General features: G+C 35.2%; 2 protein-coding genes across 4 annotated transcripts in view; one reads left to right on the top strand and one right to left on the bottom strand.

Moving 5' to 3' along the window:
- Positions 1 to 16103, bottom strand: part of LOC145678799 (carbonic anhydrase 2-like) — a 227130-nt gene that overhangs the window by 185334 nt on the left and 25693 nt on the right. The window lies entirely within an intron of this gene.
- The window catches only part of LOC145678798 (carbonic anhydrase 1-like), a 68463-nt gene that overhangs the window by 31612 nt on the left and 20748 nt on the right, over positions 1 to 16103 (top strand). Inside the window, exons 4-5 of the mRNA XM_081749313.1 lie at positions 1662 to 1802; positions 14262 to 14409. Coding sequence (XP_081605439.1) covers positions 1662 to 1802; positions 14262 to 14409 — 289 coding nt within the window. The remainder of the gene's footprint in view (positions 1 to 1661; positions 1803 to 14261; positions 14410 to 16103) is intronic.

The raw sequence follows: 16103 nt of genomic DNA, 5'->3' as shown, positions 1-16103 counted from the left end.
CTGTGCCTGTGTGTTAGTCTTTGTGTAAAACGTTCTGCGGGCTCCCTGCGTGTTATATTAATCAAGAATCAATACTTCTAAGCAAATTTTGCATTTCCGCTGTCAAAATTTTTCTGAAAACACTACTCAAGACAACACATACATATTAAAATCAAACTGCATTAAAAGATATGCAGGTTACCTTCAATATCCCTAGCTTGATTTAAAATAAAGTATATCTAAAATAGATTGAAACCAAAGTTTCTGCATTTTTTTTTTTAATTTTCACGGTCTGAATTTTTTCCGAAGGCACAATGAGGCATGAACAACATGTTCTGATCAAATTAAAATTGAGCGACCTACCCTCACTAGCGTGCGCAGGATATTGGGAATGTGGGTGCCAGATCTAAAGTACCACCATATGGAATGTCGTCCTCTCCCCCTTTCCGTAAGAAAAGATAGCATCTTGCACCCGACACTGCATCGGCGACGCACGGCACACATGCAGACGGGAAATAATTTAACGTAATCTCTTCTCAGTTTGTAATAATTCTACATAAAAAAAAGTTTGTCTAATGGGGGTGCCAAGGCACCCATGGCACCCACGTTGCACACACCTATGCCTATCCTACACAGAAGAGGTAAATTTCATCGTATTTTTGAGCAAAGCTTTTCAGTTTTCAGTGTTCTGAAGTTTCCTAAAAGCAATAATTGGACCTCAGGAACACATAGTAATCAAATTTGAACCGAAAATTCGTAAGCCCTTTTATCTACCCTAGCACAGACGAGAAATTTAATCGTAATTATGGGCAACCTTTTTTTTTTAAGGTTTTTCCCGGCCCGAAATTTTCTAAAAGTACTATTTGGAAATCTCAGGGACACAAGACCATAATACAATTTTCTGTTTACGGCAATTTGATATATCAAAAAATTCTGGAGATATAACAAACATTGCTAAAGTTTGCAACATTGCTTAATATTATGTAATTGTGAGAACTTGTAAATATAAATACCAAAAACTATTGCTGTAATGTTATAGAACAGTGGTTCCCAACATTTTTTGATTGGTGACACACTTCAATGATCCAGGGCAACGCGAAACACTTGTTTGATATTTTTGTTATATAATAATAATAATAATAATAATAATAATAATAATAATAATAATAATAATAATAATAATAATAATAATGATATATTAAAATAGTGAAACCAATTATTTTTTTATAATGACTCTACACAGCACTGAGAATTATTTTTACCAATGGACATGTTTACTGGTACAAACTGTCTCGATTTTAACTAATTATTATTATTAAATTTTTCATGATTTTTTAAATTCTAAAATTTCACGACACTCCTTAGGGGACTGCATGTCGTGACACATCAGCATGTCGTGACACATCGGTTGAGAACCACTGTTTTAGGAGCACACGAAGGCAACAAGTATTTTCAAACTTACCCGCAAGTATTATAATTTAAAACAGTATATCAAACTCTGCTCATGTTATTGTACTAATCCCTCTTAATATAGGCACGAATAAGAACAGTGCAATAGCAACGTTGCTCGGGTGCACCTTTTCGTCACGACACCACTCTCTCTGTTTCAACTTTATGTACTATTTCATAAACACTGTGTTCTATGTAATATATAATGTTATTCATATCGTATTGTTTTGCAGAGATACTGACGAAGCCGAAGAACCAGTCTCCCATCGACATTGACGAAGCTTTGGCAGTTCCTGTCTTCTGGAACCCGCTGCTTTGGGTTAATTTTACGAATATACCGGATCGTATGTATATAATCAACACAGGATACGTAGGTATGAGCAAAGTAGAAACTATGATAACTTCGATATACAGCGTGGACTATTTATCTTGAAAAGGCCTTGTAATTTTTAAACTACTGTACTACACGTACACTCATGTCCCAAATTATTGTCGCATGTCTATAAATATGTTGTTGTATGAATATAATTTGATAACGAATTCGCCCGGTATTTCTTATAATATTGGTATGTGTATAATCGGCAAAGACATATATGTGGCAAATTTCATGTCAAAAGAGCAGTAAATAAGAACGATAAAACGATAATAAAATTTTCTTATATATTTATATACATTTCGTTTTACTCACTCTAATTTTCATATTTATAATTCTTTTCGTATGAAATTTACCACAAATATGCATTTCCCGTTTATACGCATTGTATCAGTATTAAAAGTATCCTGGAAAATCATAGTTAAAGATATGCGACAATCATTTTGGACATGAGTGTACATACAAAACTTTTAAGTTTTCTACGATGCAAATTTCACTAAAGAAACATTACCTGATACTTTTCAACAGGGACGTACGCAGAAATTGAGTTCGGGGAGGTCTAAAGCTTTTTGGAGATCCAAATTTATAACGATAAATTATATTAAAATTTGTAAAATCACCCCTAAAATTAGACTACATTTACATAAAAGTCGGAATTTTAGAATGGGGCCTGCCTACGTCCCTGTTCTTCAATACTATCAGATTAAGTTTCCCAACTATACGCTAATTTTTCCCAACTATATAACATCTTTAGAAAGGAGAAGATTTACTCATGATCTTGTGATTTTACATAAAATGCCATACAATAGAAGTGACTGTATTGGCTGTTATCCCAGCTAGATGTGATAGGGACTCTCCGGCAATTGAACACTATGAACAGTAACCGGAAACTGGCACTATTGGAAATATTCTTACGCCAGCTAATGCTTCAAAATTAATTACGGACGATTTTGTCGTTAGCCGCGTTACCCTCAGTCTAGAATGTGCAAACATATAACAGTGAGTGATGGAACATTAGTAACAATGACATTACTGCAATTACCTCAAGTTTATTATTATGTTCTTGCTGTGTCGAACATGTTAAGGCAGAAGGACGAATGCAAAGCCATCTTAGCATCAAATTGAATACAACTTCAGCATCCCGAAATTTAGAACTTAAAATTCCAGCCCCGATTTTCCAGTAAACTGAGGTTTGCATCCAATGGGAAGAGGGTGTGACGAAGAAACAGTAATATTGGAACAATACTTCGAATAGGTCCCGGAAGCAGGCTAAGCCAGGAGAAAGGATAGACATAGTCCGGAAGCAGACTAGAGGCATTGGGATAGGTTACTCCTAATGTTCCGTGGTAAACAGTAGGAGGGACACCAGAAAACTGGTACCTAGTTGCTGTTGTCCACCAAATTTATAGGGGTTCTCGAGTGGCGGTGGCGCTGCTGCTCCGATGTCATCGTTTGCTCCGTGGGAGGAGCCAGAAGTCCGTCGTCTGCAGGTGATAGTGGATCCATCTGGTGTGTAGAATCCTCTTGCTAAAATAAGCAGCAATCATTATTTAAAAAAAAAATTGAAAGAAAACTTCCTAGAAATACGTCATTTTAAACAGTATAGTAAACTCTACCTATGTATTTAGAATCTCCGAAACGGTTTGAAGTACTAAAGTACTATATAGAGCATTATAATGTTTACTACTTTGGAAACTCTCTACGTTATTGGATTTGATACTTATCTAAGCACCATTTTAGAAATAAAGCATTTCGAAAAAAAAAAAGGTCAGATTTTTCAGTTCCTTCTAATTTTGTTCGTACCTATTCGAAATACGTCACCATGTTTATAGCATTCGAAATTAGTCTATTTTGGATATGTATTGCCTTGTCCGCCTTACTTAAGTTATTACTGTTGTAGAGGCACTAAAACTTTGATATTGATCATATTGTAGCTTACTTAGTGAACGACACTGAATAATGAATGCAGTATTGAAAGTTTTCGTTTAATATGTACATTTGGAATATATCTAGGTATGATACTCTGGCGTAGAGCCATTTGTAAAAAAAAATTGTTAGGTCAGCAACACTGTTAATCTGGTAGTATTATAGTGTATGTCAGACAATGTTCCCTTGTTAATATTTGCATTTGCACAAAATGTCAGAGTATGGGGTGGTTAGATAAGCTCGACACCCCTGCAATCATCTTCATACCCCCGAAACTTTCAGTTGTTTGTTGATATATATTGTAATATCTCGCACATGGCTCTGTTGATAAACAACCTATATGTTTCCTATATGCTTATGTTTACAAGCATTAACCATGTGCGTCCTACTACGACTTATTACGGTGGCAGGCGACAGGAACACCAGATACACTACAGGTCATGTGACGACGAAGAACAACGAGCGCCTATTTATAACCAGGAGGATCTCACCGACAATCATCAGTCTACAGTTAGTCACCTCCACTCTCTCAACTTGCTTGGAGCTTTGAGAGGAACCTAACCCAAAGCCTTTAGCTTGCTCGGAGCTCTAGGAATCCTATCCTGCCCACTTAGTTTGCTCGGAACTCTGTGGGAATCCTAACCTCATCCATCCAGCTAGTGGGTGCTTTGCGGCCTTTAACCCCCCCCCTTGCTTGCGTGGAGCACTGGGATTCTTAAATCCACTCCACCTAGCTTGCTCGGAGCTCTGTAGAGATTCTTTCCTATGCTGCTTGAGCCTTGGAATGCCATATTTTACTTAAGTTTTAGAGGATTTTACATCATAGTGATTTTTGTAACATACTGTTTGGAGCAGAGAGAATTTTGTAATAAAACTTGGTAATTGGAGAAAATGATTCCGGATTGTAATTTGCTGTATCTTATTCTCCTACAATATGTATGAATGTAAGGTTAACTGAAATTAGACCCCTCAAAACTGATCTCGTTCAAATGTGCTACGGGCCTGGTTTCAAAATAAATGGTTTTTCCTGTATTTGAGATATTTTACGATATCATTTAAGATTAGCTTTCCTATGACAAAATACGTTATGACAGTCAAAGCAGGACCGCCCACAGGGGGGATGTATGGAGCAAGCTGCGCCATTGAGAAAAATTTTGGGGGTGATTTTACTCTACTTTCGAGCTAGCAATTTTACTGTCGGAATTGCATTAAAACACGATTTTGAGAAGCTAATTTTCAAAAATTTTCCGGGGTGAACCCCCGTACCCCCTGCTTCGAAACTCGATGAATGAAGTACCGCGCAAGTAGCCGTATGAAAGGAAAGGTTGGTTCGTTTTAAGAGAGAAGGGCCGCCCACAGGAGGGATGAATGGCGCAAGTTGTGCCATCGAGAAAAAAGTTGGGGGGGATAAAAAAAATTGGGGAAGAATTTTACTCTAATGTCGAATAAGTAATTTTGCTGTCGTCAGAATAACATTGGAACACGATGCGATTTTTTTTTTTTAATCTCGAGAATGAATCCCCCTACCCCCTGCTTAGAAACTCTATGAATGAGGTACCGCGCAAGTTGCTATATGAAAGGATGGCGCCAAGTTCTGGTGAACAACAGTTACAAACACTCAAGGAATGACTTTCAAATTTAGATTTGAAACTTGCCTATGTTGTCTGTTGTAAATTATAAAGTAGTTTGACATAATTGTGAGCTAGTGGTAACCATACAGACAACAGCCAAGTTTCAAATCTACATTTGAAGTGAGCCAGTGAGAGTTTGTAACTGTTGTCCACTAGAACTTGGCGCCTATTTTTGTGATTTCAATTCTTTTTAAGACCACTCGTACTTGGCTCTTTTACAGGAATGTTTTTTGTTGGATATCACTTCTTTTTGTAGGCTATTTTCGAGGATAACATTTTCTTTTGGTATCAAACTCAATAACTTGTAACTTGCGTCTTACTTTTCATGTACAAGGGAATTATATCAATATTTTGTAAAGAAAAAAATAATACTACTAATTGTAGAAAAAGAATACCTGTGCCATACACAGTGTGTAGAAGTTTTTATACCCTTCAATATCCTTATAGAACATATTTAGTATTGTACACTACCAAGACTACTAATAAAAGTAATGCCATTTTTATAATTACTACTGCCCTTACTACTACTACAAGCATTCTATAATACTACTACAGGAAATAAAAACAACAAAAATAACAATTACTAGTACTATAAAAACTACTGCCACACTGGGCAATTGTTTTTAGAGGTCTTGAGTTTTGAGGAGGGAAGAGATTATTAGTTTTGGGGGGGGGAGTGCGCCATCAGCTTTGGGGGGATGGGCACCCCTGAGTCAAAGGACACTTTAGGGCATGGTAGATAAGTGGTAGAGCGCATACATCTGCCAAGAGGAACACTTGGTTCGATCCCAGTTTATGCGAATTTATGATAGACAACATTGCGTACGTAGTTCTCTCTGGATCTTCCAGTTTGTTTCGTACAGCCTCATTCAATAAATTATTCCATAGATGTTCACTTTCATTAATTGCACAAAGCTCCTTTAGTACACAGGACATAACCAAGGGACATTAAAAGTTATATACATAATTTCTTAACTTAGTTTTGCCTTCATATCTATCGACAAACAGATGGATTGATTAGAGTAATTCACAAGTTCCCACATTTATACACAGCATAGTTTAAAAAATTAAATCAGTGGCGTATGCAGAATTTCATTAAGGGGGTTCAAACATTCAATCCTTTCAGGACACACGTAAATTTAGTATCCATATCTTAATATTGTAAATATTTCGTTTTCTATAATATTTTTCTCAGGGTGTTAGAACCTCGTAACCAACCTTGCGTACGCCATTGCTTAACCCCTTCAGTGTGGGTGGCGAGTTAACTCGTGTCTTCAAAACGCACCTGCTGTGCGGATGGCGTATATAAACGCTTTCATTTTGCTTTGGCTATTTTGTATTGCGTATGGCCAATATACTTGCCCATAGTATGAGTAATGTTATCCCGACAATATTTAGCGAGTTTGTGCTTAGCTGGTTTCAATTGTTGCTTAATTAAAAGAAGAAGAGGAGAAAAAGAAAGAAATTAAAATAGAGTTTGTGCTTCGTCAAATACAATTTTCATTATTTGTTTTGTTTAAGATAACCATAAATACGACTATGTCAAGTTATAGTAGCTAATTAGAAGCGACAAAGATCATAATGCCGAAAATTTCATTGTCATTGCCTGAGAGGTTCAAAAGTTATTGAAAGGTAACAAATTCCAAAGTTCTCGAAGAAAACCTACACTTTTTTACAGCGGTTCGCATCTGAAAATTACGCACTGAAGGGGTTAAAGTTATATTGATATTTGGACATAAGTGCTGTGAAGCATATCATAGAACTATCCCCAAACTAGTCATTATCTTTTTCTTTAACAAGTAATTTATTGTTGAGAAATATGACACGTATCTTCAGTGACTTAAGAAATAACATACTGTAATTATGGCATTTGTTTCCTTTTGTTCAAAAGTTGTTACAAATCAATTTCGTAGAATTTTTTGTGTCATAGGGCATTGTGTCCTCTAAATTTGTAGGTTTTCAGTTACGTTTCAGTTTTTTTAGATAAAAAAAGAAAGAAGACATGACGCCAACTTTATTTAAATAGTTTTTGGTAGCCAAAATAAACTCCACGCCGGTTTTCTTTCTTTTTCTTTTCTTTTCATTTTCTTTCTTTCTTTTTTCTTTTTCTTTTCTTTTCTTTTCTTTTCTTTTTTTTTTGATAAGTACCCACGCCACCCAGTCGTGAAGTATGTGGTAATACACTTCACTTCCCTTGAACAGCTATTTACTCATTGAGAAGTTTTGAAATGGGCCAGTTTCGAAATAGCGTCATTCCTAGGGTAAAGAAGAAACATCGAGGATATAATTTTAAATAACTCACTGAAGATAACATTTCTTTGGAGAGATAGTGGAAACGTTATAATCAAGCCAATGGTTATTTCAATATAACTACCATTTACTAATACTCTATAACAAAATGGTTGGTACCATTATGTTCTTGCTTTCGGCCAGGATTCCTGGTTCTCGGTAAGAGTCAGGGGCCTACCCACAGGGGAATCCACGGGTCCGGATCCTTCCCGAAACTTTGTAACTCAACTAACATTTGTACGTACTTAACTAAGAAATGATTGCTGTAGCCTAAAGGTTTGATTTTACACCTCATCTTTCTTTTCTTTTTCTTAGAAAAATAATCTGGTTCTACCTAATTTTCTGGGAATATAGATGAGAGTAATTAGTGGCATATTTAAGGAGGGCTTCCGAGCTTAAGCCCCCCCCCCCGAAATTGTATTTATTATATTAAAGTAAATGAAATATCTTGCAGAGTTTTCAAATTTCCAGGAAGAAAGTTAGCCAAGCCCCCCTCCACCCGAAACAAAATCGTATACGCCACTGGCAGTATCTTACTTATCTTCTTTTCGGATGCAGAATAACTCAGGTTTAAAACCACATAGACGTATTGGACTCTCCCACCAGAAATAAACTTTGGACTCCTCTCAATAAAAAATTGTGGGTGCACCTGGTGAAAGTATACATAGATTGAAATTGCAGGTCTATATTCCACATACGCTTCGTTCTGAAAAAGAGGTGCAAAATCTAAAATAAACAAATAACACCTATTTCCCATAGACCACATCCAATAACCTTCCTCCCCCAGTCTCTGCACCGCTCACAGAAACCAAATTTCGAAATCCCAGGAATTTTGATCGTGTCAATTTTTTTGTTACGGGTGAAAAACTTGAGCGATTTTGGAAAGGGAGGATACACGCAATACAACTACGAAAAAAAAGTTTTTGCAGCCGACCTCAGAGTATGGATTCGACAAGGGAAGACCAGAACCGGTTTTCGGGACTGAACGGATCCGGTTCTAGAAGATCCGTTTCAGAAACCGGTTTTTCGGATCCAGGTCTGGAACTGGTTCTTCGGATCCACGTCTGGAACCGGTTCTTCGGATCCAGTTCTGGAACCGGGTTTTCAGATCCAGGTCTGGAACCGGTTCCGGAACCGGTTCTGAAAACCGGTTCTCCGAGAACCGCCGGAACCGGAACTTTGAGGCCATCCCTAGATGCAACTATTTTGTTCACAGCATCCAAATTGAAAACTCCATGACGATTGATGGAGTCAATTCCTTTTTATAAACGAAAAACTCGAGCGACTTTGGATAGAGAGGATACGTAACTCAGCCATACAAAAAACAAAAGTTGTATTTAGCGAACCCCAGGATACGGATTCGATGTATTTTGTTACACAGAATCCAAATTGCAAAACCCCAGGGCGATTGATCGTGTCAGTTCCTTGTTATGGGCCAAAAATTGAGCGATTTTGGATAGAGAAGATACACGTAATGCAGCTATGCAAAAAAGGAAAAAAAGTTATGTTCAACACGTAGTCAAATAAGTATGTTTGCGCTCCTGTTCTCAGCTAGTAAATTGCCAAAATGTTTGACTTATTTCATATATTGAAATCTCTTAAATGTTATAAATACAGCAAATTAATTTAAGAAATAGAAGTAAGAATGTAAATACTGATAAATATTAAAGATACTATTCAGCAACAGATTTTGTCAAGAAAATTGAGAAACTGTTTGCTTATTAAAGATAGACAAACATGCGTGTATACTAACTAACTCTATGACCTATGTAATCCATTAGTTTTCCATTGACTTTTGTTCTTAGCCAACAGGATCCAGTTTCTACTTTGTATTCCTATTTCTGCGAGGTCCATCTTAATATTATCCTTCCACCTGTGCCTAGGTCTTCCTAATGGTCGTTTTCCGATTGGATTTTCAGTCAAAACTTTGAGAGCGTTTCTACTTTCTTCCGTTCTGGCTAGATGGCTTGCCCACTTGAACCTCCTAGACTGGATGACCCTAACAATATTAGGTAAACGGTAAAAAATTATGTAGTTCCTCGTTTTGAAGTTTCTGTCTTCCCATACCTCTTAGATCCGAATATTCGTCTTAGGATTTTATTCTCAAATACTTTCAGTCTGCGTTCTTCGATAAGAGTAAGCGACCATTTTTCGCAACCATACAACACAACAGGCATGATTGTCGTTTCATATAATTTTCCAAATTCTTCGATACATTCGCAACTACAAAATATTTTGAACTGAATAATAACAAGAATTCTCTGCTTTGAGTCGACATTTAATTTCTTCGTAGATTTGATTTTTGTCTTGTAATATTAATCCTGGATATTTAAAGTACCCACTTTGTAGAATATTTGATATTTTGATGTATCCATAATTTTCACTATTACTATCCCGGTGAACGTCCAGGTATTTACTTTTTCCCTACATTTACTTCTAAACCCATGTTTCTGCAAGCTTTTAATAGGACCTCTACATTTCTCTATTCTTTTACTATCGTCTCCTACTATCCTCTATCAGATTTATATCATCAGCATACCCCATAACCCGGTGAAACCATTCACCTCTAAGCTCTGGTAGCTATATTTGATTTTCCTTATAGCGTATTCCAGAACAAAATTGAATAAAAATGGTGACAACGTTTCTCCATGTTTCAGGACGTGTGGACAAGAATTTTCGTACTCGGACTTTACTTTGAGATTCATTTAAACACGTAAGACTGTTGTGCCATATTTCTCTCCTAACTGGGTCGTAAGACTTTCTAAAATCAATATAAGGGGTTTAAAACAACACCGACAACGTTTGGGAGGTGATTCCTGACACCAAGATAAGACAAAAAGTATAGACCAACCTGGGTGCACAAATGCTTTCTTTCGGAATTATAAGCTGCCGAAAATATATATAAAAATGAATATATATGAGTTGTCGGTGTTGTTTTGAAACACTCTGTATATTTAATGTGGCGGGGTAGTTTCCATTTTTTTTTCGAGAATTTAACGGATGGTAAATATTTGGTCGATAGTTGATCCATTTCGACTAAATCCGCACTGATAATCTCCAATAATTTTATCTGCGTATGGGATTAATCTTACTGATAGAATGATAGATTATGACCCTAGCAAACGATAGAGTAGGCATATACATTAAGACTAATAAGATATAGCAAAAGACATGTATCAATTGATAAATCACATCGAGCTGAACAAAATGACATGGTTAAGGATAAATTCTGATGAGTAATTTTCGAGAAAATCGTTAAAAATGAATAATTATTTAGTGATAAAGTATATCGTTCATTGTCAGTGATGTAGTGATTGTTCTTAATCTTTATAAATAGATTTATATCTATTTATTCCTGTATTGTACTTGAAAACGTAGAATAGTAAGTAACACATTGTTGTTTGATTTCTTCTAACATTAACGCACACTACTTGTAATATTCTAAAAAAAAAATATTAGTTGTAATCCGTGGATATATATTTCTCACGGTACAAAATGTCTTTAAGAAATAGAAACCAAATCAATCCACTTGGCGTAACCGCCCTTTGTGAGCCTGGGCCGCTCCAACGCCATCTGTTAGCTACCGGCTGAACCACGTCCAGCCTAACCCCGAACATATGGTCAGTATGCTACATTGCCCTGTCTCTAACGTCTTTTATTCACATGACTCCCCAGTTTGCCTCACGACGTTGGGTGGACGCCGACGAACCGACCGGGAACCACAAACTAGACTGCGGTATCCCCTGTCTGTACGAAATAGGGTATGAAATAAATTTAAATCGTAATTCACGCATTGAGATGTTGAATCTTGTGTAATATTTTACACGCTGCATAGCTGTAATGAAATTTATTTTTTTCTAATTTTGTCTAAAAAGAACTACTATACAGTACCACTCGAGTTTAGAATACCTGTATAGTTTAGAATCTCTCTTACCTGTTGTTGGAAAAGTTTTGGAAAAAATTATGTATAACAGGGTAATTAATTTTTTATTGAAAGAAAATGTTATCTCAACAAAACAACATGGCTTCCTTAAAGGTCGATCTGCAAATACGGCAATATTTAATTTCATTGAGAAAGTAAGAAATATTGTAGATAAGAAAGAAAACTGTATAGGAATCTTTCTTGATTTGTCTAAAGCTTTCGATACAGTACAACACAGTTTACTTTTGAACAAACTGGAGAACTGTGGAATACGTGGTAAAGCAAGGGACTGGTTTGGTTCGTACTTAAAAAATCGTAGGCAGGTCGTAGAAATAACGCATAAGAATAATAACATTGTAGAAAGCTATTTATCAGATGAATTATATATAAAACACGGAATTCCACAAGGATCTATTCTAGGGCCATTGCTCTTCCTTTTATATATTAATGATTTTGAGAAAAGCATATCTTCGGCAGATGTTACCCTTTTCGCTGACGATACCACTCTGCTAGTGAGTGGAAAAAATGAAAAATTATTGGAACAGAATGCTAGGCAAACATTAAATGAAGTATCTCTTTGGATGAAGAACAATAATCTTTTTGTTAATGTTAAAAAATCCATTGCTATAAATTTTCATAACAAGTGCAGTAAACCAATATACCCTAACCTATATCTGAACCAAAATAAAATTAACTATACAACACACTGTTCGTTTTTAGGTCTTACTATAGATTATAACCTGACATGGGAATTTCATATAGAGTCAGTTATTAATAAATTAAATAGAATATGTTATGCACTAATGATTATTAGAAAAAAGGTAAATTTAAAATTAGCTAAAACCTTGTACCATTCGTGTTTTAACTCTATCTTGCAATATGGTATCATGTTCTGGGGAAATTCAAGTCAGAGATTTAATGTTTTCAAAATTCAGAAGAAAGCCATAAGAATACTTTGTGATAAGAAGCCGAATTTTTCTTGTAGACATTTGTTTAAGGAGGTCAATATACTACCTCTGGATAGTTTATATTTGTATCGTCTCTTTTTGTATTTGAAAGAACACGCATCGGCATTCGTAACAAATAAGGATGTACATAATCATAATACGCGAAATAAGAATGATTTTCATTTGTGTAATCACCGGTCAGCAATGTATCAAAAAAGTGTAAATTATGGTGGTGTTAAGTTGTACAACATGCTGCCTATTGATATAAAGTATGAAGCAAATATGAAAAGGTTCAGACAAAAGTTAAAATTATTTCTATTAGAAAATTCTTGTTATACGATTGAGGAGTACGTAAATATCATGACAAGGTAATATTACTTTATTTTACTCACGTAAATTTTTTGTACATATGACGCATGTTACACTTACTTGAGGACATTCCTCGTACTTGTAAGTTCATACAAAAGAAATAAATACAATACAATAAATCCCCACAAATATAATTTAAGTGAATGGTTGAAAGAAAGAAAAAGAAAGCTGATGAAAGCCTCGTACCAAATTTTACATGAAATCCTTCAGTTTAATGTCCGACAATTATGCCCTTTTAGGCTAAGGGAGACGGGCGATTAAGGCAAGTGAATGATACTGGAACAATTACTGGAATGGTATGGCGGGAGGAAACGGGAGTGCCCTGAGAAAACCCACGGACACTATGTTGGCCACCACAAACTTACTTGGTTGGAAGCCGAACCAGCGATCTGATGCACCAGAAGTAATCGCTCTGCCCCTGAGCTAGAGTGCACCCTACACAGAGAAAAAAGTCACTCTTGCTCTGTTTCAGATGAACCTGTCAAATGTATGACTATGGTAACTAAATATATTTAGTTAAATGTCTGTTGTGAAATGTGTAGTAAGCACTATACCAAACGTTATATTGCCTATGTTACTGGACGCATATAGTCCAACAGTAGGGTATGTCAGGAAGGAGCTTACCAATCAATCTGGCTCGATAAACAGGCGGAGGAAATTTTTGCCGAATTCCTCTAATTATTCTCACCAATATACTAATAACACGCTTCGGGGGTGCTTTGCCAGACACTGGATAAGTTTAGCTAAATACATTTAACAAAATATGTTCATACATTTGGCAGATTCATCTGGAACTAAACAGCAGTTATATATTTTTCTGTAAGAGACAACTTAGCCATATTTATAACAAGCAATTGCGTAATTCGTTTTATGTACTTGACCTATTTAATGTTTTATGTAAAATTTCAATTTAATATTTGGTTTCAGTGGCGTATTTACGATTTTGTTTCGGGAGGGGCTTTGCTAACTTTCGGGGGTGCTTTGCCTGAAAATGTGAAAATTCGGCAAGATATTTGACATACTTTAGGATAGTAAGTAAGATTCGGGGGGGCTTAAGCCCGGAAGCCCGTCCCTAAATACGCCACTGTTTGTTTTTTTTTTAAAAAAAACTATGAATTTATAGAGTGACGGTAACAGAACTTTTATACACCAAACTTTATCAACTGCATAACAGAATTAAACAACTAATAACAAAGACAAGAATTAATCATATAAACAAAAGATGAATAGCAATTTCTTTACAAGAATGTTTGCTGAGTTTGGTAAACAAATGATAAAGATTAATTTAGTTTCGAATCTGATTTTGAATAGAAAATTAACACAAGAGGTAGAATAAGCTGCATCTGTGATGTATTATTATTTTTTTCTTTTTTCAGTTGAACTAGACTGCGAATGGAACAAAGCCAGGGACATCCCTTACCTTTGTGGAGGCCCTCTAGAGGGAGAACATGTCTTTTCAGGAATAGTTTTCCATTGGGGAGAAGATGACGATCACGGTAGCGAACATACACTCAACAAGAAGTCGTAAGTAGACATATTCTAGCAATTAGGAAATCAAAATGTTAGAATTAAAGCCCGGAAATTTGCCAAAATGCGTTTTTAAAAGAATGTTCTCTTTATCGATAGTTTCATAAAGTAGATATTCATTTTGTGTTGTAATTATGTAGCAAAGTTTCCTATTTTGCCTACTTAGCCTTTTTTTTAGCTTTCAACAGCTTTTTAATATGAAAATCCCTTTTTCTGTCTTTTTGGCATTTTTAAAAATATATTTTATCGTTTTGTCACAGAAATTTCAAATTATAAACCCTGATTTTCAATAAGAAGTATGCATAAAATCTCTTTTTCAAAAATGGGAAAGAAGAAACTAGAAACAAACGATTGTCTTGAGTTTTGAATCGAAATTTAAAAGTAGAATAAGCGGTGTGAAGTTGGCCACCAAATGTATACTGTAAATATCTTTTTTTTTTTTTCGGAACAAGTGATTTTTTTCCTTCAAAACAAACAACAACAAATGAGAAACAAATCACCATCATTAATTTTATTTCGTAAATACATCCTTATGTTTTTCGAAATAAACTACTTTTCTTCAAAATATCAAACGCTTGAATCGAATCAAACTGTTCGATTCAAGTCAATGTTTGGACTTTAATCTAAATTTGTAAGTAAACGGACTAGGAAGAATTTGGCCACATCCGAAACGTATTTTATAAATGTCCCTATTTATCGATACAAAAGATTTTTCTCTTCAAAATAATGAATATCAAAGGAAAATCAAACAATTAGCTTCGATTTTGAACCGAAATTTGAAAGTAGGATCAATATGAATTTGCAACGCCCATTTCTTTTGTAAACACTATGTTTTTCGAAACAAACTATTCTTTCTTTAAAATAATCAACAACAAGCGCATATCAAACGATTGGTTTTGGTTTCCAATCGAAATTTGTAAGTAGAGGAACCAGAGTAAAGTTGGCCACATTCCAACTTTATTTTGTAAATATCTCTATATGATTTTCGAAAGAAATAATTGTGTTCTTTAAAACGATCAATAACAAACGGTTCGCTTTGGTTTTGGATCGAAATTTGAAAGCGAGAGAGCTAGTGAAAATGTAAATATATCTTTATAATTTTCGAGACAAATATTTTTTTCTTAAAAGAATTAATAACAAACAAAAAACAAACAACTGACTTGAATCTTGAGTCGAAACTGAAATTTGAGAGACCAGGGTGAAGTTATCCACACCCCAACTTTATTTTGTAAATATCTCTTTACGTTTTTCGAAACAAACTATTTTTCTTCAAAACAATCAATAACAATGAAAAACACAAACGATTGAGTTTGGTTTTGAATCTAAATTTGAAAGTGGGAACCAGTGTGAAGTTGCCCCCAGCTTTATTTTGTAGGTACTTCTTTATGTTTTTCGCCTTTTACTTTAAAACAATCAATAACAAACGAAAAACAAACTATTGATTTTAGTTTTGAATCGAAATTTGAAAATTGAGGGGATAACTTCAAATACATGTAGATATGTTTTCTACCGACGGTGCCGTTTTTGATGTGTAAAGTATGTGAAAAAACAACTTATCTCAGCATCTGAATACTAGTGAACGGAACAATCTGCTTCAAAAATGATGGAACAGAGGAAATTGTAATTGATTTGAACAGCTGTTTCTACATTCACGGGTAGTATCAGTTTATTTTTGAACTATTCGTTTCTTT

The sequence above is a fragment of the Thermobia domestica genome, chromosome 2 (genome assembly GCF_964235325.1).
Source record: "Thermobia domestica chromosome 2, izTheDome1.hap1.1, whole genome shotgun sequence".
NCBI lineage: Eukaryota > Metazoa > Arthropoda > Insecta > Zygentoma > Lepismatidae > Thermobia > Thermobia domestica.
The sequence above is the reverse complement of the archived record's forward strand: the minus strand, read 5'-3'. Positions and strand labels throughout refer to the sequence as shown.